This window comes from Artemia franciscana, chromosome 17 (assembly GCF_032884065.1).
Source record: "Artemia franciscana chromosome 17, ASM3288406v1, whole genome shotgun sequence".
Lineage (NCBI taxonomy): Eukaryota > Metazoa > Arthropoda > Branchiopoda > Anostraca > Artemiidae > Artemia > Artemia franciscana.
The window spans coordinates 43,184,147-43,210,865 of NC_088879.1; the positions used below are offsets into that span (position 1 = coordinate 43,184,147).

Consider the following 26,719-nt stretch of genomic DNA (forward strand, 5'->3'; position numbering starts at 1 on the left):
TATGCTTACCCCTTCTCTCCCCCTCCTCCAATATGAAATTCGAGGCCCAAAATATATTTTGCTTAAATAAAAACTTTCAAAAGTTTCAAATTCATCTCTCAGGCTGTTCCCAAAAAAAGAAAGCAAAAAAACCAAATTCTTTTGTTTGTAAGATCTTATTTTAATAATAAAAAAAGGAAAACTAAAAGGAACTTAACAAGAAAAAAATTCAAACTTTTGCAATTTCTTTGAAATTTCAAAATCTTAGAAAGTAGTTGAATTAGGAAAGGAGAGTTCAAAAACTCTGTATAAAAATAGGTCCAATGGAAGGGACCATGGGGCCCTTTCCTAGGGATTTTATCAATTTTTATTTAATTCATTGCTCCCTGCTTTTTATGTTCAAACAAATAATAAACATTAGTACTATATGAAAAAAAAGAAGAAAACCACATTTCACCTGAAATCCAACTAATATCCTGGGAGGCCCCATACCAAGATCTATTGCCAGTGACTGCTTATGAACATTTAAAAGCCCTACATGTAGGGAGGGGTCAGAGCGGGAAAGAACTTCTCATACCCTATTTTGTGGGCTAGACCCATTCCTGGAAATTTCCTTCACCTAGCAGGAGAACTTTCCACAACAAAAATCCCTTACTAGAACACTTACAGAAATAAATAAACAGAGCTTGAGTCCGGTCTGAAAGTTAAAAAATATGACATTAACAAAGAACTATTGATAATTTTTTAAAGAGATGGACTTATGCAAATAATTAAGAAATCCCAATCCCCCTTTTCTTTCTGGAATTAACAAGTAATTGCAGAATACTTTTGAGAAAGAGAAAAAAAAATGAGAAATAGTTGAATTACTTAGCCAAAGAATACAACTAGAGACAAATATATAAATTTAAACCAGCAATTAGCACATAGCGAAAAGAGAGAAAAAAAAAACAAACGCACATGTAGAAACAGTCAATATTTTATAAACCAGCATTTAACAAATTAGCAGCGTAGCTAGAGGGTTGCCGTCAACAGAAGATTCAAAAAAAAATTATAATAGCTACCCTTTTTTAATACGCCAAAGATTTTACAAAGACCCACCAAAAGCTGCTTCCCAAAAAAGGGTATTTTTAGTTCACTAGGGAGGTCTTAAGAGTCAGGGAAAAAAGTTCCACTTCATATGTACAGACAATTATTACCATTCTATTTCTCCACATCAGTAGACGGTTGCCACAATTCCAAAGTATGTCAGATTGAAGTACTACCCAAATGGCAAAATCTCTAGCTACCCCACTTTACAAATTGGGACGTCAAAGAGTTTTAGGAAATTGTAGAAGCGAAAATATTGATACATAACACGAAACAACTCTGTGTAATAAGAGCTTAGAATTATGAAAATATTTTTAATTTAGAGAATAATACAGCTTCGTTTCTTCTTTCGATTTTGCTGCTGTTTCATAATAGGTCTTTCTAATAGCTGGAATCGCCTTACAAGTCGAACAAGTTCATGAAATGACTGATCCACGTTACTTCTTTGTTTAGCACTGCATTCAATATAGGGTATTTTTAGCTGCTTCGCTAGATTTTGAGCTTCCTCGGTAGATACCTAAAACAACATCTCAATTCAAGTCATTTTTAACTTTTTGAGTTGAGTTTTTTTTATTAGTTGATTTCTATTTTATTTTATATTATTTTTTTTATATTTAATTTATAGTTATTTTTAGTTCTTCAGTAGATATAGAAAACAACGTTTCAATATAAGTCATTTTAACTTTTTGAGTTTTTTTTTATTATTTGATTTCTATTTTATTCCATATTATTTATTTATTATTTTTTATTTAATTTATAGTTCTTCAGTAAATATATAAAAACGTTTCAAAGTAAGTCAACTTTTTGAGTTGTTTTTTTTCATTATTTGATTTCTATTTTATTCTATATTATTTATTTTATTTATAGTTATGTTGAGTTCTTCAGTAGATATATAAAACAGCGTTTCAATATAAGGCATTTTTAACTTTTTGAATTGTTTTTTTTTTTATTATTTGAATTCTATTTTATTCTATGTTATTTATTTTATTTTTTTATTCAACTTATATTTATGTTTAGTTCTTCAGTAGATATATAAAACAACGTTTCAATATAAGTTATTTTCAACTTTTTGAGTTATTTTTTTTTACAATTTTGAGTTTTTTGGTACCTAATTGAGATAATAGTTTAATTTTAAGGAATTCCTGAATTTTTAGCTTTTACAACAACAATTTAACATTGTTAAATTGCTCAGCTGTGCAACAACAAGGTGCACAGCTGAAAACAACATTCCAACGTAAGGTATACGAAAGTTCAAATAGGGATAAGTCCTTTTATTAGACAGTGAAAAACAGATACAAAAATTCTGGATATTTTGACCACGTACATCAGTGATCGTCATCAGTAGATAAACTAAAGTATTATAAATTAAAACAAACTATATTTATCCACACTAAATATTGAACAAATAAATTACAGAAAGAATACATTTTAGATTGGCTGAAATTCAGCTTAGTTTTAGGCAATATTGAAGACGCGGAAGTAATTATTTTATTCTGAATAAATATAGTTTGTTTTTAATTATAATACTTTAGTTTATCTGCTGATGATGATGACTTATCTATGTGGTCGAAATATCCAGAGCTTAAAAATATTTAAAAATAACATGCTTCCGAGCATACTTCGCAGGGTTTAGAGCAGTTTTGGAATATATTTGAAAGATCCTTTCAAAGATATTTCTAGGTGCTTCGCTAAATTCTGAGTTCCACAATTAAAAAATTAAAAAAAGTTTACAATTAAAAAAATTAAATAATTTGTTTACAATTAAAAAGAAGCTTTCAAGTGCAATTTTTGTTATTTCATTGCAAGTGTAGCATAAAATAGTAGATTCATGTGCTTATATGCAAAAAGGGGGAAGGAGAGGTAATCTCCTAAAAAATAGAAAAGACCTGGAATTTTTTTTAGAAAAACAGGGTAATTATTACCCCAAAAATAATGCTTGACTTATCTCCCCCACCAAAAGATAAGAGTGGCTGTTTTCAAGCTTCATTATCATTCTTGAAGCACCTTTATACAGAATTGAACTTGGATATAAGCATCAGGGGTGAGGGACTGAGGAAAGCCCCTCTATTGATGCTTATTTGGATCAAACGATTTAAGAATAAAAAAAAAGAGATCCTCTTGAGCTATTGATGACGTCATATGACGTTGACAAAATAAAAAAAAGAGACCCTCGTGAGCTATTGATGACGTTGACAAAAATCGAGGTTTCCCTTGCTGGGTCTTTTTTAGAGGGACAGGTAGAAAACCTGTCACTCAGCCTTGCGACAAATGGGATGAACCCTGGGCCCCACATTGCCATGCTGGGCATCAATCCAACGCTCTAGCATGGGATAGAAAATTCAGGATAAAAAAATGTAAGTAAAAAGCGACTTGTGCAAATAGAACCTGAAATATAAGGAATTGTGACTTCAGTTTATACATGAAAAGAATCTAACGTTCATTAAAGGAAAATTACAAGAAAAAATCCAACAGGAAATAGCAGAAAATTACAGGATTCTAAATAAGCAAAATTCCATAATTTTAAATCAACCCATTGGGATAATTCCCCTAAATAGGGCCAAATGTTATTGAGCAAAAATTCTGATATCAAATTTTCTTAAAATGACTGAAAGCCTATTTAATACTATTTACCCAATTAGAACTAAAAGTTATATAGCAAGCTAGCTAATAAGGTGAAGTTCAATGGATCCTTTTTTCCAGGGGGTTGGGGAAGGGAGTTGGTACATACAGGCTTAAAAGCGTATTCTTACATCACTATTTTTCCAAGGAACAAGCTTGTAATAAATACGGGGAGAGGGAATTATGCTGTCTCCTGAAACATCTTCATTTGGAGGGATTCCGCTGGACCACTATATTGACTATAATTATATTAAATTATTGGACCACTATATTGACTTTATAAGCCACAGAATAAGGGTGTTAACACATAAATATCCTTGAATCTATGACCTTGAACAGGAGCCGCGTGATTTGTTCGTCTCGTATTTACCGGAACTGAAATTAAAACACAAAATGTATATATATAAGGTCCATTGACTATATTGACTATAATTATAACGACCAAACATACAATATTGACTATAAAGGGGGTATCAGCTCCCCTTTATTGCACAAATGTTAGTTTTATCAGGAAACTAGTTTTAAACCTCAAAGAATTTTGATAGAAAGCAGAACGTAGACGAAAGAGCCAGGTTTTGATAAAAGAAGTAGCCTCCCTTTTTTATTGAGCATAAAATCGGTTTTATTTTGAAATACAAATGCATATAAATTGAGCTACATTCCTCGAGTTGTTGTTACACAAAAATTATATCCGAAGAGATCAGCAACCCTAATAATACTTAGGATAATCCAGGATATGATGAAGGTAATAGGATATGATGAGGTAATAGGCTTGGGACTGTCTGTGCAGGATTTCGACTCTTGTTGATAGAAGAGCATCGCCAAGTGCTGAAAACCATGTTGTGACCAAGATGGGCCCAGGATTGCACAAAGCCTCCAACTTACTGGAGGTCCCAGGGACTTCTTGCTGTCAGGTTCTAAGCCGGCTTAAGCGCTTCGGTGTAGACTTGAGAAGATATGTTGGTCCCCATCCTGCACTGGTATCCGGGATCACTGCTTTTCTTGAGGCCAAAATAATTTCAAAGATTTAAAGAACATGAAAATTGGAACTTGGAATGTTACGACGTTAAAAAATGACTATCGCATCGACATTTTGACTGACAAATTCAGACGGTTTGAACTGGATTTATTAGGAGTTTCAGAAACTCATATCCCAGGGGTAGGAAGCATGAAATTAGGTGACATAGAATTTGTTTACTCAGGAAGGAAGGATGGGGTACATAGACAGGGAGTAGGGCTCATGATGAATAAGGAAGCTGCTAAGTCTTGTTTAGGCTGGGAAGGTATTAATAATAGAATACTAATTGCTCATTTTATGACTAAAAAGTTTAGGGTATCAGTTATAGTAGTATATGCCCCCATTGAACCAACTGATGGAGATACTAGTGATTCAGATGAATTTTACTTACAGTTACAGGAGCAAATAGACAGGGTACCAGGTAGAAATATGGTGTTTTTGCTAGGAGATTTTAATGCCCAGGTTGGAAGAAATAGGGATAGATGGTATCCTAGCCTAGGTAAATTTGGTGTAGGAAAAGAAAACAGTAATGCCTATAGACTTTTGCAATTTTGTAGGTATAACAATCTAGTTATAACCAATACGGTGTTTGGTCATAAAATGGCCCATAAGTTGAAATGGTATTCACGCGATTGTAAGATAGAAAATCTTATTGATTATGTTATTATAAACAGAAGACTAGCAGGATCAATACAAGATACTAGGGTGTATAGGAGTGCCGTTATTGACGTTAAAAGAAAAGATCACCATCTAGTAGTGTCTAAGGTTAATTTAAAGCTGAAATTTCGGAAGAGTAACTCCCTCCCGGAAAGTTATGATGTTGGTAGACTTCAGGATGAAAATTTGAGAAAAAAATTCCAGGAACAGTTGAGTACTAAACTTGAGGGTTTAAAATTTGACAATGTGGAAGATGGATGGAATAATTTCAGAAAAACAATTTGTGAAGTTGCTGATGGTGTCCTAGGGAAGAGTGCTAAGACAGCAACTAGGAATATTAGTGAAAAAGCTTTAGGTTTAATAGAGAGTAGAAGGGGTTTGTATAAGAATTATCTGAGCGATAGGTCGTATGAAAACAAAAGGAATGTAAAGAAAGTGGAGAAAGCATTAAAATATGAACTAAGGAGATGTGAAATGGAGGCGATGGATAAAATTGCTGAGGATCTGGAAGATGCGGCTAGACGGCATAATAGTAAAATATTATACTGGCATGTTAATAAATTGAAAGGGAGTAGCCGATCCGGACTAGTCCCAGTTAAAGATAGAAATGGGGCCACAATTAGTGATAAGGACAAAGTTAAAGAAAGATGGGTGGAACATTTTGAGAATGTGCTAAACCGAGATACAGTTGCAGGAAAAGATATAGATGAAAATGAAAAAGTTTGTGATACCTTGGATGTGAAGGAAGATTTGTTTAGTGAGGAAGAATTAGCGACAGTACTAGAAGGATTAAAAAATAATAAGGCCCCAGGTGCTGATAGTATGATTAATGAGTTCCTTAAATATGGTGGCTCTGAGGTTAGGAATAAGCTACTGAAGATTATGAACATGATTTTTGAAAAAGGGGAAGTACCCAATGATTTTAGGAAAACCTTAATTAAACCACTGTATAAGAAAGGTGACAAGAGTGAATGTCGTAATTATCGAGGCATTAGTCTGGTCTCTGTAGGTAGCAAATTACTGAGTAATATGATACTTTTTAGACTGAGACATGCTGTAGACAAAGTTTTAAGGGAAGAACAATGCGGTTTTAGAAAAGGTAGAGGATGTGTCGACCATGTTTTCACTCTTAGGTTAATAATTGAGAAGTCCCTTCGTTGTCAAACACCTTTGGTCCTTAGTTTTATCGATTATGAGCAAGCTTTCGATTCTGTTGATAGAACAGCGTTAACAAAGGTCTTATCGTTATATGGTATATCAGAAAAATACATTAAAGTGATTTGCGCTATGTACGAGAATAATACTGCTGCGGTTAAGGTAGGAAATGAGGTTAGCAACTGGTTTTGTATTAAATCAGGAGTTAAGCAGGGTTGTGTTCTATCCCCCTTTATATGGATCATTTTGATGGACTTCGTCTTAAGGAGCACAGGAAAGGCAATTGGAGACCATGGAATCAAATGGGGAGGAAGAACGCTCCTGGACTTAGATTATGCTGATGATTTAAGCATATTAGATGAAAGTGTGAGCAAAATGAATGAATTTTTAGAGGTTTTGCGAGTTCAGGGTGCTAAAATAGGCTTGAAAATTAATGTTAAGAAGACTAAGTCACTAAGGCTAGGAATAAGTGAAGATGAACAGGTGACCTTAGGTAACGAAAAGATTGATCAGGTTCGGAGCTTCAGTTACCTTGGTAGTATTGTTAGTAAAGATGGTGGGAGCAGTGAAGATGTTAAAAGTAGAATAGCTAAAGCTCAGGGTGTTTTTTCACAGTTAAAAAAAGTTTGGAAGAATAGAAAGATAAGCCTACAAACCAAGATTAGAATATTGGAAGCTACAGTGATGACAGTGGTCAAATATGGCTCTGAAGCATGGACACTCCGAAAAACAGATGAAAATTTACTAGATGTTTTCCAGAGAAATTGCCTACGGATTGTTCTGGGTACCCGGCTGACTGACCGTATTTCAAACAGTAGGTTGTACGAAAAGTGTGGTTCAATCCCGCTTTCTGGGGCTATAATGAAAGAAAGGTTGAGATGGCTAGGCCACGTTCTACGGATGAAGGATGACAGATTACCGAAGATTGTCCTTTTTGGCCAACCGTCTGGGGCTACACGGAAAGCAGGTCGTCCTTGTCTGGGTTGGGAGGATGTCATAAATAAGGATTTAAAGGAAATGGGAACTTCCTGGGAGGGTGTAAAGAGGGAGGCTTTAAATAGATTAGGTTGGAGGAGGAGCGTGCGTAGCTGTGTTGGCCTCAGGCGGCTTGGTGCTGCAGTGAGTTATTAGTAGTAGTAGTAGTAGTAGTAGATGAAGAACCTACAGAGATTTAACACAAAATAACATATTTTTACCTACCCCCTATTTATACTTAAGTTTGATTAAAGCTTAGCTGAAAATGTTTTACATATTTTTAAACCATATTTTAAGACCAAATTACGAAGAAGAGTTGCGAATCGAATGATCCACTCTCATAAAAATTGACCGTTTCTTTTCTAGTGACTTATAACGAAAAACAAAAAAAAAAAAAAAAAAAAAGCAAAGAGTAAATAGACCTACCACTCGATTATGTTCTAAGTCTGCCTTGTTTCCAGCCATAAGCATTGGGAATTCATCCCTGTCTTTGACCCGCAATATCTGCTTATGAAATTTAAATATCTCATCAAACGATGCACGATCTGCAACTGAAAAAACAAGCAGAAAACCCTCACCGGATCTCATGTACTGCTCACGCATTGCTGAGAACTCCTCCTGCCCTGCTGTGTCCAAAACTTAAGAAGAAAGAAAACACTCAATTATATAGGTACACTTTCATAGTTACACATACACACAGGTACACTTTTTAAGAATTTTGACAGGGTATTAGAATAATTGTTAGTATGAGTGTGGTAGATAAGTAACTATGACGACGCATGATTGTGAAGATGGCGGGTCAATGTAAAACTAATCTAGAATTAGTTTTCTCTGGTTTTTCTAGGTTGAAAGAAAAACAGAAAAAGGATCCTGGAGCATAGAGAAGAAATTCTGGAAGCTCCATTCAATTACACCAACAACAACAATGGTAAACTTTCATGGGGGTAGTGTGTATGGAGGAAGTCTACCAAGAATGTCCAGAAAAACAATCATACCCATCCATTTTTTAGGTTATATTTTTTAGTAAATGTTCAAACATTTCGTCCCTTTAAATGTATGAGATTATAATCCCAAAATCGATTTTGGCATTTCTGGAAAATACTTTATAACAGAGATATGTTCCTCGACATCATTATATGTTAACTGACATAATTTTTATACAGTCCTAACAAGGGCTTATGCCAGATTTACCTCTCAATCGGACTATATGTCTTGGCTGTTTCTACAATTAGCCATGCCTTGATGCCCACAACTACTTAATCTTAATTTAAAATCAACGGACTCGATTTGCCTCTCACTCAATTGGACGATCTGTCTTGGCGCACACAACTACTTGATTTTAATCCAATAGCCCGTTAATTGATTCAAAACTCAATTTTGTTCAATATCCCCTTAAGTAGGCAAGATAGAAAGGCTCTTCCAGGAGCAATCCAAGGGACGACCCCTCCCCCTTGAGAACTCCTTTTGCTCGGTAGTATCCAAATTGAAAAAAGGTGAAACAGCTAGCCCCCCCCCCCCCCTAACGACCCCCTGACACATGGCACTCGAAAGGACTTCTAAATGGACAAAATCTACTTTCTCACTGCGTCTGTTAATTTTTTTTTATTAAAATTTAAATTCTAATTAAAATTATAAAATTTGAAGTTCAAATTTTGTCAGTTAAAATTATTTTTTTAATTCTAGGCAACCAAAATCTTTACAGGCAGCATTTTAATATGAGAAATTGTAACTTTGTACTAGAACATTTTCCTATAGAGTAAAATTATGCTAGAATTCCTTGTTGAATTTGTTTAAAATGTTTGGTTTATTCTTTTCTCTTTGCTTTCTGAGAAAAGACTTTTTTTGGGTTCATTTCAGGCTTTAAAGATACATTTACAATTTCCTGAATTGAGGGAATCCTCTAAGATTCGTCCAAAACTTAACCCTCCCCAGTCAGAAAAAGGTATGGTCTAGGTCTATATTTATTCAAACTTCTAGTCCCCACCATTTAAAAAAAACTTCTGATACCAGAATCCGGTATGAACTTGTTCCTTACTTTGTTAGCTGATACATAGAAAAGTACATTTTGGGACCCTATATTTCAGCTTATCTTTGAGAAACGTCCCCTTTCTGGCGATGGTATACTTATAAGTATTATCCCATCTTTGTCCAAGGACTGAAACGGCTGTGAAGTTCTGAATAATCCGGTAGAAACAACAAAAGCAACAATGAGTTTAAAAGGCGTTCACACTATCAGTATACAAGTGGGGAGGGGATTTGCAAAAGGCAAACAATAAAGTTACGTCTCTTTAAGAAATGATTTGAATATTCTTTATTTAGGCCGATTTAAAAAAAAAAAAAGTTTCCAAGTATTAAGAAAGCATATAAAGTATATATTAAAGTTTCCAAGTCTATAAAAAAAAAAATTCAAGTTTCCAAATATTAGTTAATAAGCAAAATTCATGTAGGTGCTAATGAGTGCTATTGTGGGCTTTGAGCATAAAAATTGAAGCATTATCATATATTATACTGTTATACATGTTTGCTCTTCACTAGATCTAGAGTGAGGACTGTATTTACAATGAGACAAACCAAGGACATAGGCTCAAGGCACTGTAATTTAGGGTGCCATACATTTATTTTTATTTTTTTTTGCAAATTATAAATTGTAGATTCCAAAGCAAATCAACTGAACTCATTTAACTGCTCAAGACTATAAATGAGTATTATTGTAGAATACACCGTTATAAATGTTTGCTCATCACTAGGTCTGGAGTCAGGGCCATATTAAACAGTCATCTCCTTAAACGTTTGTCCACCTCCACTCTGACAAAAGGGTGAAAATTGCACATTTACGTACAGGAAAGAGAAATAAGTAGAACCCACCCAAAATCGGTTATGACAACCTATAATTTTGGGCCTAAAAAATTTATTTAAATAATCCTCAAAACACTGAGCAAAAAATCTAACATAATACAAATGTATAAAAATCTAGAGGGAGATAAACCCCAATATCCGTCACTGTAAAGGTTTGTAATATGCTTATCAGGAGACTCACCTGCTATATTTTCCAATATATTTTATATAATTGTCAAATATAACTTTTCCTTTATCAAAATTGATTCAAAATAAGAAAGATGTAAATTATTGTCCAAAGAAACAAAGCTGTTTGTACTGGACCTTTTAATACCTTCACGTTATGTACTGATTTGTCAAGTTAGTGTATGGTTGGACATGTATAAATTTGATAATTTTTTTTCTGGCTGAATTTCCTGTTTGCCCCTCATTCCCCAAAGTGACAGTGGTGCCAACTCATGAAAATGAAGACACATTTTTTCTCTAAATGAGGATACAAAAAAAAGATGTTTTCAAAATCTAAAGAGGGGGCATTTTTTTTTAATTTTTATGATGAAAATAATGTTTTCCAAAATCTAAAGGAGTGGGACAATCTCTTGTCCATCTCCAATTGGTACCCTTGCATAGAGAATGCCTTTATTTGTTTAGTCATTCTTCTTGAAACTACCCTCTCCTTTGTGAAAATAACTTTCAGGGTACAGTCTAAATCCTGAAACTTCTTTCAAACATACTTTATGTTAAATTTAATTTCACAGGTAAAATTTAAAAGATTGCCACTTACTGTCAAGCTTAGCCACCACATCATCAATAACACACTGCTTAGTGTAGGAGTCTTCAATTGTTGGATCATAATCCGTGACAAAATAGCTCTAAAATAAAATAATCGACAAAGAGTAAAATGACATTTTATATTATTGCTGTTTCAACAATGCTAACAAACATTGGCAGATCACCCTAATTTTGGTCTAGAGAAATCCCTCCCACTGTATAGCAAAATTGAGCCACTTGGGCCCAACAATGTTGCCACTTGTGGCAACATTGTTGATTTTCCCCTTTAATTGTTGGACATTAATATAGCTACAGTTTAAATAAACAAATGTAAAATGAGATTTAACATATTTCAAATTTAAAACACAAAGTAAACTATTTACTTAATATATCAAGAAAAACTAATAATCCAAGAAAATACTAAAAAAAAACAAAAAAAAAACTAAGTAATTCTTCTGCAGGGCTCTACAGGCAACATTTATCAGCAATGGTAGAAGAGAGCTTGCTTGGATTTATAAGGCAACCACTGCAAAACATTTTGACACCAATCATTAATTAAATTAGATTAGTGGTTCCCAATCAACAGAATCATGAACCCTAACGGGGGGTCACCTCAGCTTTTTTGAGGAATTGCAAGAGAAATTGACTTGAAGAAGCAGGGTTAATCCAGAAAAGTTCAAGTTTTGCTATGGAGGTTGAGGCTTATATTGGTAATGATAATTCATCTGCAGCATTGTACTATCCTCAAACTGTTTTTAAATCATTTCGAAGAACACACTTAAGACCACAATCCCCAGGCCAAACAATTTCAAGTGACAACAAACGATGATTTTTTGGTAGTAGGGCTTTGCCATTTTGAAGGTATAGAGCTGTCAACAAAGCAGTGACCAGGGATTGGGAACAAGAAAGGCCATCGTTTCCTTTATCTGGTGTTGAGATGTTAAAATGATGAGGACCATGCTAGACTGTGGCCTCAACAGTTACTGAATGTTGATAAGAAAGCAAAAAACCTTATCCTATCTGCGATCCAGAGGCAGTATCTCACCGTATGCATACAACAACACTGAGCACAAAGCGACAGTTTATGCTGAGCCCTTACAGATTATAGTTGCCTTGTTGATTTCCAGCCAGAAAAAGTGATTTTTACAGTTTTTATGGAATGAATATGTAAAACTGCATTATAGAAAGACCAGAACAAATCATCATGATAAGAAAAATACAGATTTCTTGAGTAGAATATAAGCCCTCTAAAACAATTAAGTCATAAAAAGCAGTTGGATTAATGCCAAAAAATAAAACGAAACTATAGATAAATGACAAAAATTATAGAAATTTTAAGATTTAAGGTGGTGGTTAAAAGTGGACACAAGCATGAATCTTAAATTAATTGCATAAGCTATATTAACTAAGCTAAACAACACACTCTAAAAAAAACCCACTGCTGATATTTTGGTTAGTCTTCAATTGTTCAAACTTAGTCTTCGATTGTTGGGTCATAATCCATGATAAAATAGCTCTCAAACAAAATTAATCAACAAAAAGTAATATAACATTTATATTATTATTTCAACAATACTGGCTAACTTGGCCAACACCCACTTCTAGGAAGAATGATCTACTGAATGAATGATCTTATCCTTTAAGAATTTGTTTTAGGTTTGACAAGAAAAAAAAGACTTGTTGAGTACAATCCAAAATATTAAGTTACAGAAAGTATTTGGATGGTTGCCAACAAATAAAAATGAACTTATGGGCAAATTATAAAACTATGAGAAAAATCCTAGAAATCTTAAGATTCAGGGTGGGGAGGTGAGGTGGTTAGGAATGGGCACAAGCATAAATTTTAAATTAATATAAAAACACTTATTTGTTTTTATAATTAATAAAAACAATTTTTTTTTGTGTATAAGCTAAATTAACTAAGCTAAATATCAATTTCTAAAGATTACTTTCCACAAAACAAAACAAAAATGACCATGGATTGTCAATTGACATATACTGATATTTATTCCTTAAGTTTTGATGATTTCCTATTTATGAAAGTAAAAAAAAGTGAAAACATTTAACAAATATTATATTTTCCAGTAAAGGACAATTTTGTTCTGGTCTTAAGAAGGCATGGGATTTCTTTGGCACATGCATGCTAATTTTTGCTTGTTTTGAGCTTGACTTGGCTATTTACTGTAATTTCTGTTTCTTTTGAGTTTCATTTATTTATTTATAGTGATTTGTGGTAGTTCTGTGCTTAAAAGATTATTCGACTTTACTTCTGCTCATTTTGGCTTACTGAAACTCATTACTTTTTTTAAAACTTGTTTTGTGGAAAAAGGTTTTTTAAATTAATTTCTGTTCACTTTTTATTGACATAGTTTTTCCCATAAAAAAATATGTACATCTTTTCAGTTTTTTTTTCTATAAGAACCCATAGTTTGGGTTGCTATTTGTATGTTGGAAAAACCTTTCAGCAATCTTTAATCCTGACACAAACATTATTTTTTAGTTTAATTTTATAATTTCTGAACTTGACCTGAAAAACAAAACTCAATAACAGTCCCAAAAGATTCTATCTATGCTCTTTGACAGCTTGGATATACTTACAATCTTTTACTTATTTAAATTGTAAGAGTAGAGTAGTAACAGTAGTAGCCCCAAAAGTTTCAACTTACTACCCCTCCAGTCATTCTCAATATGTTGCTGAGGTGTCCTTTTGATTTAGTTTAAAGAAACATTTAGTTTTAAAGTGTAATAGGCCAATAACATAATTGTGGGGGGTTGACACGTCCAATTTTCCTAAAGACATAGCTACTGGACTGTTCTACTATACTGAATAAAATGGCTGTCTCAAAACTTGACTAGAAGCATTTGGAAAACGAAAGGGCTTGGGAGGAGGACTCCTTGTCCAACCAATCTCTTTTTAATCTTAAAATGAGCACCAGAACTTTTAACTTTGAATCAAATTAGCTCCTTTAAAAGTTTCAATGATATTTCTAGCTATTATACAGTGGTGTAGCCTATAATACTGCTTATATGCCCTTTTGAAAAACCTGCATGCATCAAGTTTTTTGTTTAATCAAAACTTCTCATAAACATTCCCTAGAAGTTTCACCTCAATACCTTGTACTAGTTACAGTAACAGTAGTTTAACTACCCACTAAAAAGGAAAAAAGCCTATGATTAGAGACGTTCCTAGGATTGGTGGGGCTACAGTTTTTTTTTAAATGTAAAATGAGATTTAAAATATTTCAAATTTAAAACACAAAGTAAACTATTTACTTAATATATCAAGAAAAAGTAATAATTCAAGAGTATACTAAAAAAAATAATCCCAATAAATAATTCTTCTGCAGGGCTCTACAGGCAACATTTACTAGTAATAGTAGAAGAGAGCTTGCTTGGATTTATAAGGCAACCCCTGCAAAACATTTTGACACCAATCATTAATTAAATTAGATTAGTGGTTCCCAATCAATAGAATCATGACCCCCAAGGGGGATCACCTCAGCTTTTTTGGGGAATTGCAAGTGAAACTGACTCGACGAAGCAGGGCTGATCCAGAAAAGTTCAAGTTTTGCTATGATGGTGGACAAGGCCTATGTTGATAATGATAATCCCTAAAGACATAGGTGCTGGACTGTTCTACTAGACTGAAAAAAAGATTGTCTCAAAACTTGACTAGATGCGTTTGGAAAATGAAGGGGCTTGAGAGAAGGGCTGAAAAATTTCTAACCAATTTGTTTTTAATCAAAACTCCGCATAAACATTCCCTAAAAGTTTCACCTCAATACCATTAGTCTCATTAGCTACAGTAACTATAGTTTAACTACCCACTAAAAAGTGGGGCCCAGGGAAAAAATTAACTACAACACCCCCCTCCCCTTCCAAATCAAATATAAGCAAAAAATCCAAATCAAAGCGAAAATTGGATCAAAGTGAGCAATTCCCCAACCATGGTGCCCCCAAGCCACAACACTCAGCACAACTGCCCTGATTGCCCCCTCCCAAGGAACAACTCTGTCTATGATTTAGAATTTCAACAGTACAACTAGCCTCCATTATTGGATATGAAAATAGAGGCTGTATAATGAACACATCAAATAGAAGATTGTCCAGCCAGGATAAGATATTATCTGACACATTTCAAAATTTAATATTAAGCTGGAGGATATGGTTATGAAGGGTAAGGTCTCATAGCTGGCAAGAAAGATCGTAAGGATGAGAAATTCAGCCCATAATGCAATAGGGTTTTTTTTTTAAGAGAGGGAGGTTACACATCTCTGGGGGACTATGTGGTCAGAAAACCTTTTAGCTCTAATATGTATATACATTATCTATTTAAGGAAAATCAAGAGCCTGTATGTGTGATTTTGTGTCTAGACTGATTGTGTAAGACTAAAAAATAAGCTAATTTAAAAAGTTAGAAACCTGGAAATTTGTAAGAATAATTTTTGGAAAATGCTAACAACAGCAACTTATTGATGCAAAAATTGAATACAGGAATACTGGCCAAATCAGTGAGACAACATATTTATTAGTAACTATATTTATCGTTCTCAACTAATATTTATCCTTTGGTGTCATTTTAAGTGGCTTTCCTAGTGTGTGAATTTACCTACCTGGACTTTGAAGTTAGTCATAATTTATTTTATATCCCCAAGAGAATTCACCCTTTGTGTTTAATTTTTAATTAAAACAAATAAAAGAAGATATTTCAAGAGTATCTTTGTCTTCTAAAGTTACATAGTTGCCAAATACAGCCAAACATTAAATTTTTATATCATGACAGATTACATTGGCTCAGCCATTTTTTGTGTATTTTAAAAAATAGAATTCAGGCAGCATTTTTTGGAGATAGTCTGTGTTGAAGGGAGCAACAACAAACATTGAAGAGGCCATATAGTACCAACAGGATTTTTTACCCTTAAACTGCTAGGATCCGTGATTTGTGTGTTGCACTTCCCATGGGTCTTGTCTACTGCAGAACCTTTAAAGCTTGAAATACTAGTGTTGCCAAACTTGCTGCTTTATTCTAGTTTCCCCATAGAATAGTATGGAGAATAAGCAGATCTACAATAGCACAGTAAAAGGAAAGGATATGTGCACAAGTTGTGGAAATAACCTAAGTGATGAGTTGTCAGCATTAAATTTTGATAGATGTAAATTCTAGCTGTGCATAGAGTGCCTTGATCTTACAGAACAGGAAAACATACTGTTAACTAAAATGACTTGGTACATAGACTGTGAGTGGAAGTGCCCATTGTACAAAGGAGACCCACATCCTGGTGTTGCAAGTGCATTGGAAATTGCTCAAATAGTTGATAATTCCATAAAGAGCCTTCTCAGTGGTTTTTGAAGTGATATGGAGTTGACTATTAGAGACTTGAATACATAATTGAAAGAAGCTGTAAAGGAGCCATTTAGCAGTTTGAAAGACAAACTCAAAGGCAAAATCAATTCAAAGATATTCAACACCATGTGGCAAATCTTGAACAGATCTCAAGAACTGTAATGGATCAAAAACTCCTGAAAGACTTAGTGGTTGCTGAAGTAGCCAACCTGTCAAGAACAATCTTAACGCTGAGTTCAAAAACAAGTTAGAGCTTTAATCACCGTGAATTACAACAGGCAAAAGCAAAACATTATTGTGCTTGGGGTTCCTCAACAGCCAGATGATACTCAGTAAGTGCAACAGTACCTGGCTGTCAGATAAGATATGAGGAAAGTCAGCGTCTTGAATGTCTGCTGCCTCCCTAACCCTACATCAGCCCATTTGGTTAACTCTCAATGTCCTCCCCGGACCATGTTTTCAATCCTAAATTTTCCAATTAAAAAGGTGATCCTTCAAAAGCCCTTTGAAAGAAAAGGGACTGTGCAATTCAGAAATGATGTCTCAAAAGCTGATTGAGAAAGGAGGCAAAAGTTATATGCTGAACTACACAGGAGACACAAGAATAGAGAGAATGACACAGTCATCTGAGGCAACAAGATTATGTAAAAAAAATTGCAGAATCCAGCAGAGATGCCACCACAAAGGATAGACATTTAGCAAGGAAGAGTTATAGAAACACACCTGAATATAGTAGTGTATATAATTGTTTTAAGTTAGTCAGCAAAGTGTTAAGGAGGTGAATATAGACAGTCTGTCTAGTGAGAAAAGCATGGATAATTCTTTATTCAGTGCCAAGTCAGATTCTAATTGTCCAATAAGACACTGCCACCAATCAGTCATGCAATATTGCCAACACTAATGCCATTGGTGGAATAGAAGTTATGTACAGCAATGTGGATTGTATAACCAACAAGATAGACAAAATGAAGGTAGTGATGGTGCTAAAACCTGAAGAGGATGTATTTGCCTCTATTGAAGTAAAGCCCAAGCAGAAATCAGCTCCTTTTGCAGAGACACAAATACAGGTACCCAGTTTCAAACATTGCAAAACAGGAAGGTACAGGAGTTGCCACCTATGCAAGAGGATCCCTCCAGGTAGGCACCTAGGTATGGGTAACAATTAAGCTTCAAGATAGCCAGCTTGTAACATGATGTCTGCATAGAAACCCTAGTGCCCCCTGCCAAGTGAGATTAATAAAAGCGCTTACCAGCTCTGTTGACCAGGTTATGAGGATTAATAAAAAAAACACAACCATAACAGGAGACTTTAATCTACCCCAGGTGCAATGGACTGAGGGTTATGCCTTAGAAGAAGAAGCTGGTCATATTAACCCATTGCTCACATCCCTACAAGATCACATAAACTATCATAGATTTAAGCAACTCTATAATAAGGCTTGACTGCTTTCACAAAAACTTACAAGAAAGTATGAAGAAGCAATTGCAGATGTTTCCAAATCAGATCCCAAGAAATTTTGGAGGTATGCTTCCCTGCAAAAACCTGGAAGACACTCAGTAACTGAGCTTTCAGTTGATGGAGCATCTATTACCAGCCCTAAAGAAATAGCTGAGACACTAAACAATCAGTTCCAAAAGGCCTTCATGACCCAAGATAGAGATCCGATTCTGAATCAACCTAAGTATACAGATGATAAACCAATGTTAGGGTCAATGTCATAATTGGATAAACTAATTACTGTCAGTAAAGATGACATTGAGGCTAGACTGATAAATCTGAACCAGAACAAATCTGTAGGGCCTGATGGAATACACCCTTGGACATTAAAGGAAGTTCATGTAGAATTGGCCTTGCCTCTTTCAGCACTTTTCCAAAAATCACTAGATAAAAAGACAGTGCCTCAGGACTGGCAGGATGCTAAAATCACCCCAATCTGTAAAGGTGGCAGCCAATTAGACACATCAAACTGCTGCCCTATTAGCAATTCATCTATTGCTGGGAAATTCTGAAAGGAATGGTAAATACTGCCATTACACCTCACCTCCAACAATCTTATTATACAGAGTCAGCACAGATTTAGATCAGGACAATCTATTGATACAAATTTGATAGATGTGTATTGATTCAGAGTTCAAGGTGTGAGGAGCTATTTTTGGATTGAACCTATCACTAATATTTGGTAAAGGATTATCATCTCTACCTGACCTATAGCCAATATTTTCATAATAATTAATTCAGTGTCCAAAGAATTATAAAGAAGCAGATTATTTTCAGATTTGAGTGAAAATTCCCTTGAGAACAGTGATTTCTCTTATCGATATTTTCATGACCTATATATGATATAGGTCAGGATTAAGCCGTTGCGAAAATAATTATAATTTCCGATATTATAGACGATTGCGTTACGATAAAGGTGAGAGGAGAAAAGTAAGCAGAAGGGTGGGGGAGAGCTGTTTGCAAGAGCCGTGGTACCTGCTGGGCTTGTCCCTTAAATTGCGGGGACAAGGTAGGCAGCCTCCAATACTTCCCTTACTTCTCTGGCAAGTGAACCTTCAATCTAGAGAAAATGGGAACTGGTAATTGGTGCGAAGATGAACTTTTCTACAATCCTATCCTGTGCTTTGTACAGAAAAATCTTGCTAAAGGAGTTTTGCCCGATACAATAAAAGAGTACATGGCTGATTTCTTTGAGTCTTCTTCTCTTTGTGAGACCCATAAATTGCCTTTTTTAAAGTTTTTCCGAATGAAGTCCCATCAAAGCACGCAGGAGCCAATGCTGCATTCAGTACCCTCAGTGCCAAGGTGAACTCTTGTCTTGAACAGCTGCATGATATTGCGTCCAAGGTTACTGAGGGACAGTCTAAGCTTGTAGCCCCTACTCAAAACACGAAAAAACCATCCTATGCTGTTGTTGTAAGACACCCACCCCGGAGCTAAGCAACCCTATCCTTTGCATGAAGAAGCTCAAAACGTTAAATGGCCATGACAGGATCGTAAATCTGAAATCTAAGCCACACAGCAGAAGCTGGGTTGTGATGGTATGTAGAAAGCACTCAGCCATAAACACGCTGGCTGCAGCTGTTACTAGCTCCATTCCAAATGTTGAAACCAAAGTACTTGATAAAAAGCCTTTAGCTGTTATCCATGAAATACCCCATAACTATTCAAGAGCTGATTTAGAGGCCTCAGTGGAAGGACTTATTAGTGCTAATCAAATCGGCAATTCTTGCACTTTTTGCCTTGAGTTTATTGACAACACCGCTCTGAATGCAGTACTGGAGTCTGGAATCCATATTGGGTACGAAATTTTTCGCGCTAAGCCCTTTCAATCCATTCCGCATCAATGCTTTTGCTGTCAAAGTACTGATCACCTGATTGGAGCTTGTCCCCGCTCACCAGCACATCCCAAGTGTTCCAGATGTTCTGGCCCTCATGTGAATTCCAAGGAAAACCCTTGCCAAAATGTGCAAACTGCACTATGGAACACATAAGTTTTAGTCTGAAATGCAATGTTCTCCAATTGGCTCTCAACATCGCTAATAAATGAATGCTCAAACTGCGTTTAGCTTTGTGTCCCATAATATTAATGGTACAAAAGACAAGGATCTACTGATTAGTGAGCTGCTTGAAAATGATATTGTGTTTCTACAGGAGCACCTTCTCTCAAAAGTGAATATTGATAGCCTAAAGCGTTTTTGGACCCATTATACCTTCTTGAGAGCCGCCCAGAAAACCTATGGTAGACCATCAGGGGGTCTGGCCATCTATTTCAGACACAAGACTCAGCCGCTATTATTGCAAAGCAACACTAACATCTTAGCCATAAAATGTGGCGATACCGCATTTATAAACATTTATTTCCCCTGTAATAAAAAGACTGTGTGGTCATTGTCTAGTTTTTCACAAGCATGTAATTGCCTACAAACACTACTTAGCGACCTTTCAAAACAAAATACCAAATGGGTTCTTGCTGGCAACATGAACACTGACTTATTATCTAATTCTGACTGATCTGAAATCTTTCTCGATTCACTACCTGGAGGATTCCATCTTGCTGATAAAGATCTTCTATTTACTTATATTCACAATCGTGGTGGGCTTACTTCCAACCTTGATCATGTAATTGTGTCAGATTCAACTCTACTTTCATCAATAGTTCATGTGGACAACTCTAAAATCAACAACAATCATTTACCAATCACATGCCAACTATCTTGCTCCATGGCAAGCTCTGTGCAATGTAATTCTCCCAAGTGGTTCTCAAAGTTAAATTGGGAAAATACCAATGTTCCACTTTATGTATTGACATTGTCCCAGTTATTATCATCTATTAAAGTGCCTTTCCACTTACTGCAAACATCTGTATCTGCAACTTCAACTTGGATAGATATCAACTTGTATTATCAGCAAATAGTGTTCTGTCTAAAGTCTGCTGCTAAAAAGGATGTTCCCTCCGAGTGCGTGCAAATGGGTACTCACAATCCCTTTTGGAAAGTTGATCCTAAAGTGAAGATGGCTAAACAAAAAGCTAAGTTCCTCTGTATGTGGATAGCCTGTGATTGTCCTTCTTCTGGTTCAGTACATCAAATAAAACAGAAAACCAAACGAGAGTACAAATATTTCCTGCATAGAGCAAGACTGAATGCCTGGGATGGTCCTTGTGACAAGAAATCCTGGGATTTTGTTATAAACAGTGTAAAGTGTTCACCTCCAATTAATTCGTCTCTTTGGCTATGTGACTTAGTTTCTCATTATAAAAAACATTTTGCTTTCATTTAATATTAATCTCCAAAATCATTTTACAAAGCTTGTCAACTCAATCATCCCAATTCGTATCAACCAATCTCAAGTGTTGTTGGTGGAATCTGGTGTTATACTCCAAGCTCTTAAGCAAGTGAATAAGTCTGAGTCTCTTGATAGTGATGGTCTTTGCTTCAAGTTTTTTGCTTATGATTGTCCTGAACTGCTGAAGCATTTGTAGTTATTGTTTCAGATGTGTTTGGCACAGTCCATTATGCCAGATAGATTTTTGTCCAGTTGTATATCTCCCATAGTTAAGAAGGGTAGGGACCCTAGTGCTTGCTCTAATTACTGTCCTATCACTGTGTCTTGTTTTGTTAGTAAACTATTTGAATATGTACTGCTACTGGCCATTAACTCTGATTACAATTTTACACCCTTCCAGCTTGGTTTTAGAAAAGGTATGAGCTGCATTCAAGCTCACCATATTGTGGGTTGGCTAATGAAACAAGCTGTAGCTCAAAAAAGTAATTAGACATAGTCTAATTACCAACTTTTACCAGCTTTCAGCAGCACTATCCTCAGTAGGCCTTTCAGTTAATGCCTTCAAATGTGAGTTTTTGTGTTTTGGGAGTCCTCCATCAGCATCACCTCTTTGCTTGGGCTCTTCAACTATACCATGTTCAGCAAGTATTAAATGGTTGGGTCTCTCTTTTTCTACGTCACTTTTGTCTACTTGCTCTGCTATTATGTCCAGCATGCTGAAAAGTGTGCGGGTTGGATATGCAAAAATTTCACCAAATTGTGGTCAGTATAACCAAAAAGGACTATGCTGTCTTGTTCTGGTTTTGCTTTCCTCCTTTGCAAGAAGGATACAAAGAAAATATGCTCAGGACATTTTAAGTATTGCAAGTATTTGCTGCATCTGCCTTGGTGGTATTGGAATCATACAGTCATTTCTAAATTATTGATGCACCCTTGAGACTGAAACATTTATCTAAAGATATATGTCTTAAAACTCGGCAAATGATTGGTGTTTTTGACCCTCTTTGGCCATTTTTTGAATTGAGGTAATTTACTTATGTTGTATGTTGTTATGCTGCTATGTTATTTATGTTGTTATGTTTTTTTGTGTATTTACTCCACAGTTTAACGTACTTTGTGGGTTATAAATAAATTATTATTATTAGTATTATCTAACATCTATATCAATTATGCCCCACAATCTGTCATAAATAAAATGAACCTGTTTGCCAATAACCTGAAAATCATCAGCCCTGCAAAAACAACCCAAAGAGCAAGCCCTACTACAAGCTGACCTAGACAAACTTTCTGGAGGTTAGAACTCAACATTATAAATGTAGGAGAATTCATTTTGGCAGAAAGAATGTGGGGGTCAGTATTATATGTGTGGAATAGATGGTGTTGGCCAAATGATTGGTTCCTCCCACACTGAAAGAGACCTGGGTATAGTTATGGATGAGGAATTGATGTTTCTTCTTCTCAGATAGAGTTGTGGAGCTTTAGAACTCCCTAAGAAAGGAGCAGTCTCAGGCCCTATTATGGAGGCCTTCAAGGGGGCTGTTGACAAAGATCAGTTATCCAAGCCATGGCTTCAAGAATGGGATGCATCAGACACATTGGCTCAATATCATGGTTAACCAGCACCTATAGGCTAATTCCTTATTTGCTGGACAGTGCAATTATAGGATAAATTTGGCATTTTAAAGATAGACATAATATAACAGTCACAATATTATGAATACACCAAACAGAAGATTGACAAACCAGGATTAAATACTATCTGGAGATATTAAAAAAGTTAGATGCTAAGCTGGAGAACATGGTTGAAGAGCTTAAGGTCTGACAGCTAGTAAGGACAGGAAAACTTGTCCCTAATCCTAAGCCACTTGTTATTACTTTTTTTGGCAAACATATCACAGTTCATATTATTGACTTACCAAAAAGGTGAACATATCAATTGATGCCTTTTTTAATGCTCTTTATGAATATAATAATCATTTCTATCATCAATTCAAATTTAAACACTTTTTGACTTAACCTAACCTAACTAACCAATAAATAATTTTGGCACTGAGAAAATGTGTTATTATTTTGTCAAAAACAACCAAGAAAACAGCACTCAGAAAACATAGTATTATTTTTTTGAAAAAAGGCCAATAACTCATACTTTAATTAAAAATATGTCATTTTAAACAGCTGAAAAAGGGCTTAAATTTGAATTTGCAATATAAGCAATTATTATGTTTACAAAGAGCATAAAAAAAGCATCAAGCAGCATTTTCACTTTATTGTTATGTTATATTTTTATATGGATATATTTTTATATGTTTATTGTTATAATAATATGAACTGTGATACATTTACCCTTTTTTGGATAGGCAGGGGGAGTGCTGAAGCTATGAAGACTTGTGGCCTGAGCTCCAACTGTTTGGCAAGTCTGTCTGAGGCAATAATAATAATGAATGTAGGAGAATATTGTAAATGGGTATACAAAAATATTTTTTTATATCTTATTGTTGTCTTGCTTGGCTCTATGAGTATGATTAAATATTAAAAAATTATTATCTAAGAGACAATTATTGGTAAATTATTATAGGGCAGGAGTAAGAAAGAATAAAGGAATATATAACTTAATTTACTAGCTAAAATATAAACAGTTGCTTAAAAGTACCATGTAGGCTAAAGGCAATTTAAAAAAAAGAATAAATCAACAAAACCTTTGAAGGCCTATATAGCCTAGGGCTGTATCTAGCCCTATAGAAATGAGAGCTAAATGGTGTAGGCCTATATCTTTTTATAACCTTATATCTAAGTTCTAGCAAAGAAAGAAAAAAGTGTTACTTTAAGACCTCAAAATGGAATTTGGGCTAGTAATAATAAATGGACTGACATAGCCTAGTATTAAAAGATACATCAAGTAGAATTTTGTCATTTGAACTTGCAAAATGTTCACAAATTTTAGACATTGACTCTAAAAGTTAAAAAAGATAGGCCTATTTGAATTACAGACACTCATATGTTTGATCAAATTCTACTATAATTGGGCAAGCATAAGATAGCAAAAAGTAACTTGTTTATTATTATACTACAGTAAAGTGAAGCATTTATAGGAATGATACAAGTAGGCTATGTATTGTAGGCAAGGATCTTTAAAGTTATTTTCGGAATTTTATATTAGCCTATTTCCTATAGAGTAGGCTAGGCTTAAATGTAGACAAATACCTTGGGAATTAGGGAACATCAGGAGATAAGGTGTAGTATAAAAAAAGCAAACATGAAATTGGGAAAGAGCAAAGGCCAAAAATAAGGAATCTAACTGTAATAGGCTAGCTTGCTTTTGCACTATTAAGATGTTTCCTTTGGAGAACTAGTAACTCTAAGCTGTTACTAGGATATATATTTAAACATCCAAAAAATATCAAACAGCTGTTAAACTAATATTTTAATTCAAACTCAGTCTATGCTAATTCCAAGCAAAAATCAACAGGTGCCTAGCATACCTGAATAAATTGAATTGTGAGGGCTGATTTCCCTACGCCTCCTCCACCAACAACAACTAACTTATATGTTTGAGCATAGCTATTTCTGTCGTTTTTAGACATATTCCAGCACCAGATTTTTGTTTGTTTTTATAAGAACTGGACAATGGAACAATTTACTAGAAAATTTCGTCGACTTCTTTTTGAATACCTCCAATCTGAAAATTATCATAGATGTCAGTAATTTCTCCGAAAATTTATCTCCTAAAAAGAGGAAAATAATCCTAAAATCCAGCTAGCCAAAAACCTAGCTGGCATCTAGCAAGAAGAACTGAAATCAATGATGGGGTAAATATAGATAATTTACATTTATGACATAAGAATAAAATAAAAATACCACTTGATACCATTTTTTAATTCTCTTTTAAAGGTAATAATTGCTTTTATCACAAATTGAATTTTAAACCCTTTTAGTCCCTTGAAAATGAAAATTTTCTTTTATACTTTTTGGATATACGAAAAGGTTAAATCTTCAGTTTTGTGCTTACTATTCTACTATAAATGTATTTTGTAAAAGTTATATCATTCATAATTGTCATGAATAAGTTGAATATTCAATTAGGCCATCTAAAAGCTGCCCTTTTGACTAAATGTCGAAAAATGTCAAAGCCGACTAAAGATGAAATGGCATTGACTGGCGAGTTCACTTTATTCCTAGGTCAAAAATGTTGACTCTTCCGTACTTACCAATGATGATAATAAAGAAACGCCCCTAAACAAACGATTTTTACCTGATTTGGACATAATAGGAAACTTTTGCTGCTGGTGGAAAATAAAAATTATAAGAAGATGGTCGAAATATATTCTAGTGAAACTCTAGTTAAAAATTAATGAGTGTGTTCGAGCATCGCCTATTCAGCCTGTCCATTTAAGGTCAACTTTCCCGAGTGCAATCTGTAAAAGAAAGCAAAAAGTATTTGTACTGCCCGGTATTAAATGAAACTCTTACAGACAACAAAGTGAATAGTATCGATAATCATGTGCATTCCAATTCAAGAATATTATATGTACATTTACTTGATAGTGTCATTTCTCACTATTACTACCCCTATGTATTGGATTAACAACACTTCTTCGACGACTAAGGTCCTTGCGCTGGCTGTGTATTGTGCTGCTGTATTTAAGTTCGAACTCCTGGTCTCGTATTACTTTGAAGAGATCACTATATGAAGAGCACTAATAACGTCCTATTTCTTAAGTTCCAGATTCCCATAATAACTCATAAATGTGGAACTGCCTCTATGTACAATAGCATGCTGACTTCTTGCTATTTTCACTTTTCTAAATATTTATTTTAACTAGCTCTAAAAAAAGAATTGACATAAATGTATTGGGATTTATTACTGTTATTAGATGCACTTCACGTAACACTAGCGCGACTTGTTTGATATTCACCTCTTCATCAATATGGTTGTTTTGGTCTGCTGCATGTTGTTTTGTCTGCTTGCAGCAGACAAAATGTCTGCTGCAAGCAGGATGCGGCAAGCAGTGAATTTAAATCAAATATAATCACAATTTAGGTTGTTTTAATCACAATTTAGAAATTTTTTGTGTAAGCATAAGCTATACCAACCCATTCTCTTTTTCTATTGTTATCACTTTTATCATGCAGTACTAGCAGACCGAGTTTTGCTTGTGAAGGGAATTGTAGACATACAAACTATGTTCAGTGTAACCCCCCTCTTGAAATGAATACCCCGCATACCCAGATTTACACAAGAAAAACTTTATGCAATTTTTGTAAAATTCTTTTTTAAGTAAAGATAGAAAGGGAATGAATATTTTCAAACTCTAGGAGTCAATTTTCCCTTCCAATGGGCATCCCTGGCAATTTTTAATTTATTTCAGGTTTCTGCTGCAATAATGCCAAGAATTGTTCAGATGTTTTGACTATTCTCTGTAAAAGAATGCCCAACGGATAAGTCTAACTTTATTTTTCAAATACTTTCGAATTTCAAACACAATCGATATTTGAATTT

General features: G+C 34.7%; 1 protein-coding gene across 1 annotated transcript; it reads right to left on the reverse strand.

The window, feature by feature from the left end:
* Positions 1-900: 900 nt before the first annotated feature.
* LOC136038275 (ras-like protein 2) lies at positions 901-24,881 on the reverse strand. Its single transcript, XM_065721396.1, has 4 exons — positions 24,702-24,881; positions 11,106-11,193; positions 7,916-8,127; positions 901-1,582 (listed from the first exon to the last, which is right to left on the reverse strand). Exons 1-4 carry the CDS (start codon positions 24,801-24,803, stop codon positions 1,385-1,387), a joined length of 600 nt encoding a protein of 199 aa, XP_065577468.1. The 5' UTR covers positions 24,804-24,881; the 3' UTR covers positions 901-1,384.
* Between the last annotated feature and the right edge of the window lie 1,838 nt (positions 24,882-26,719).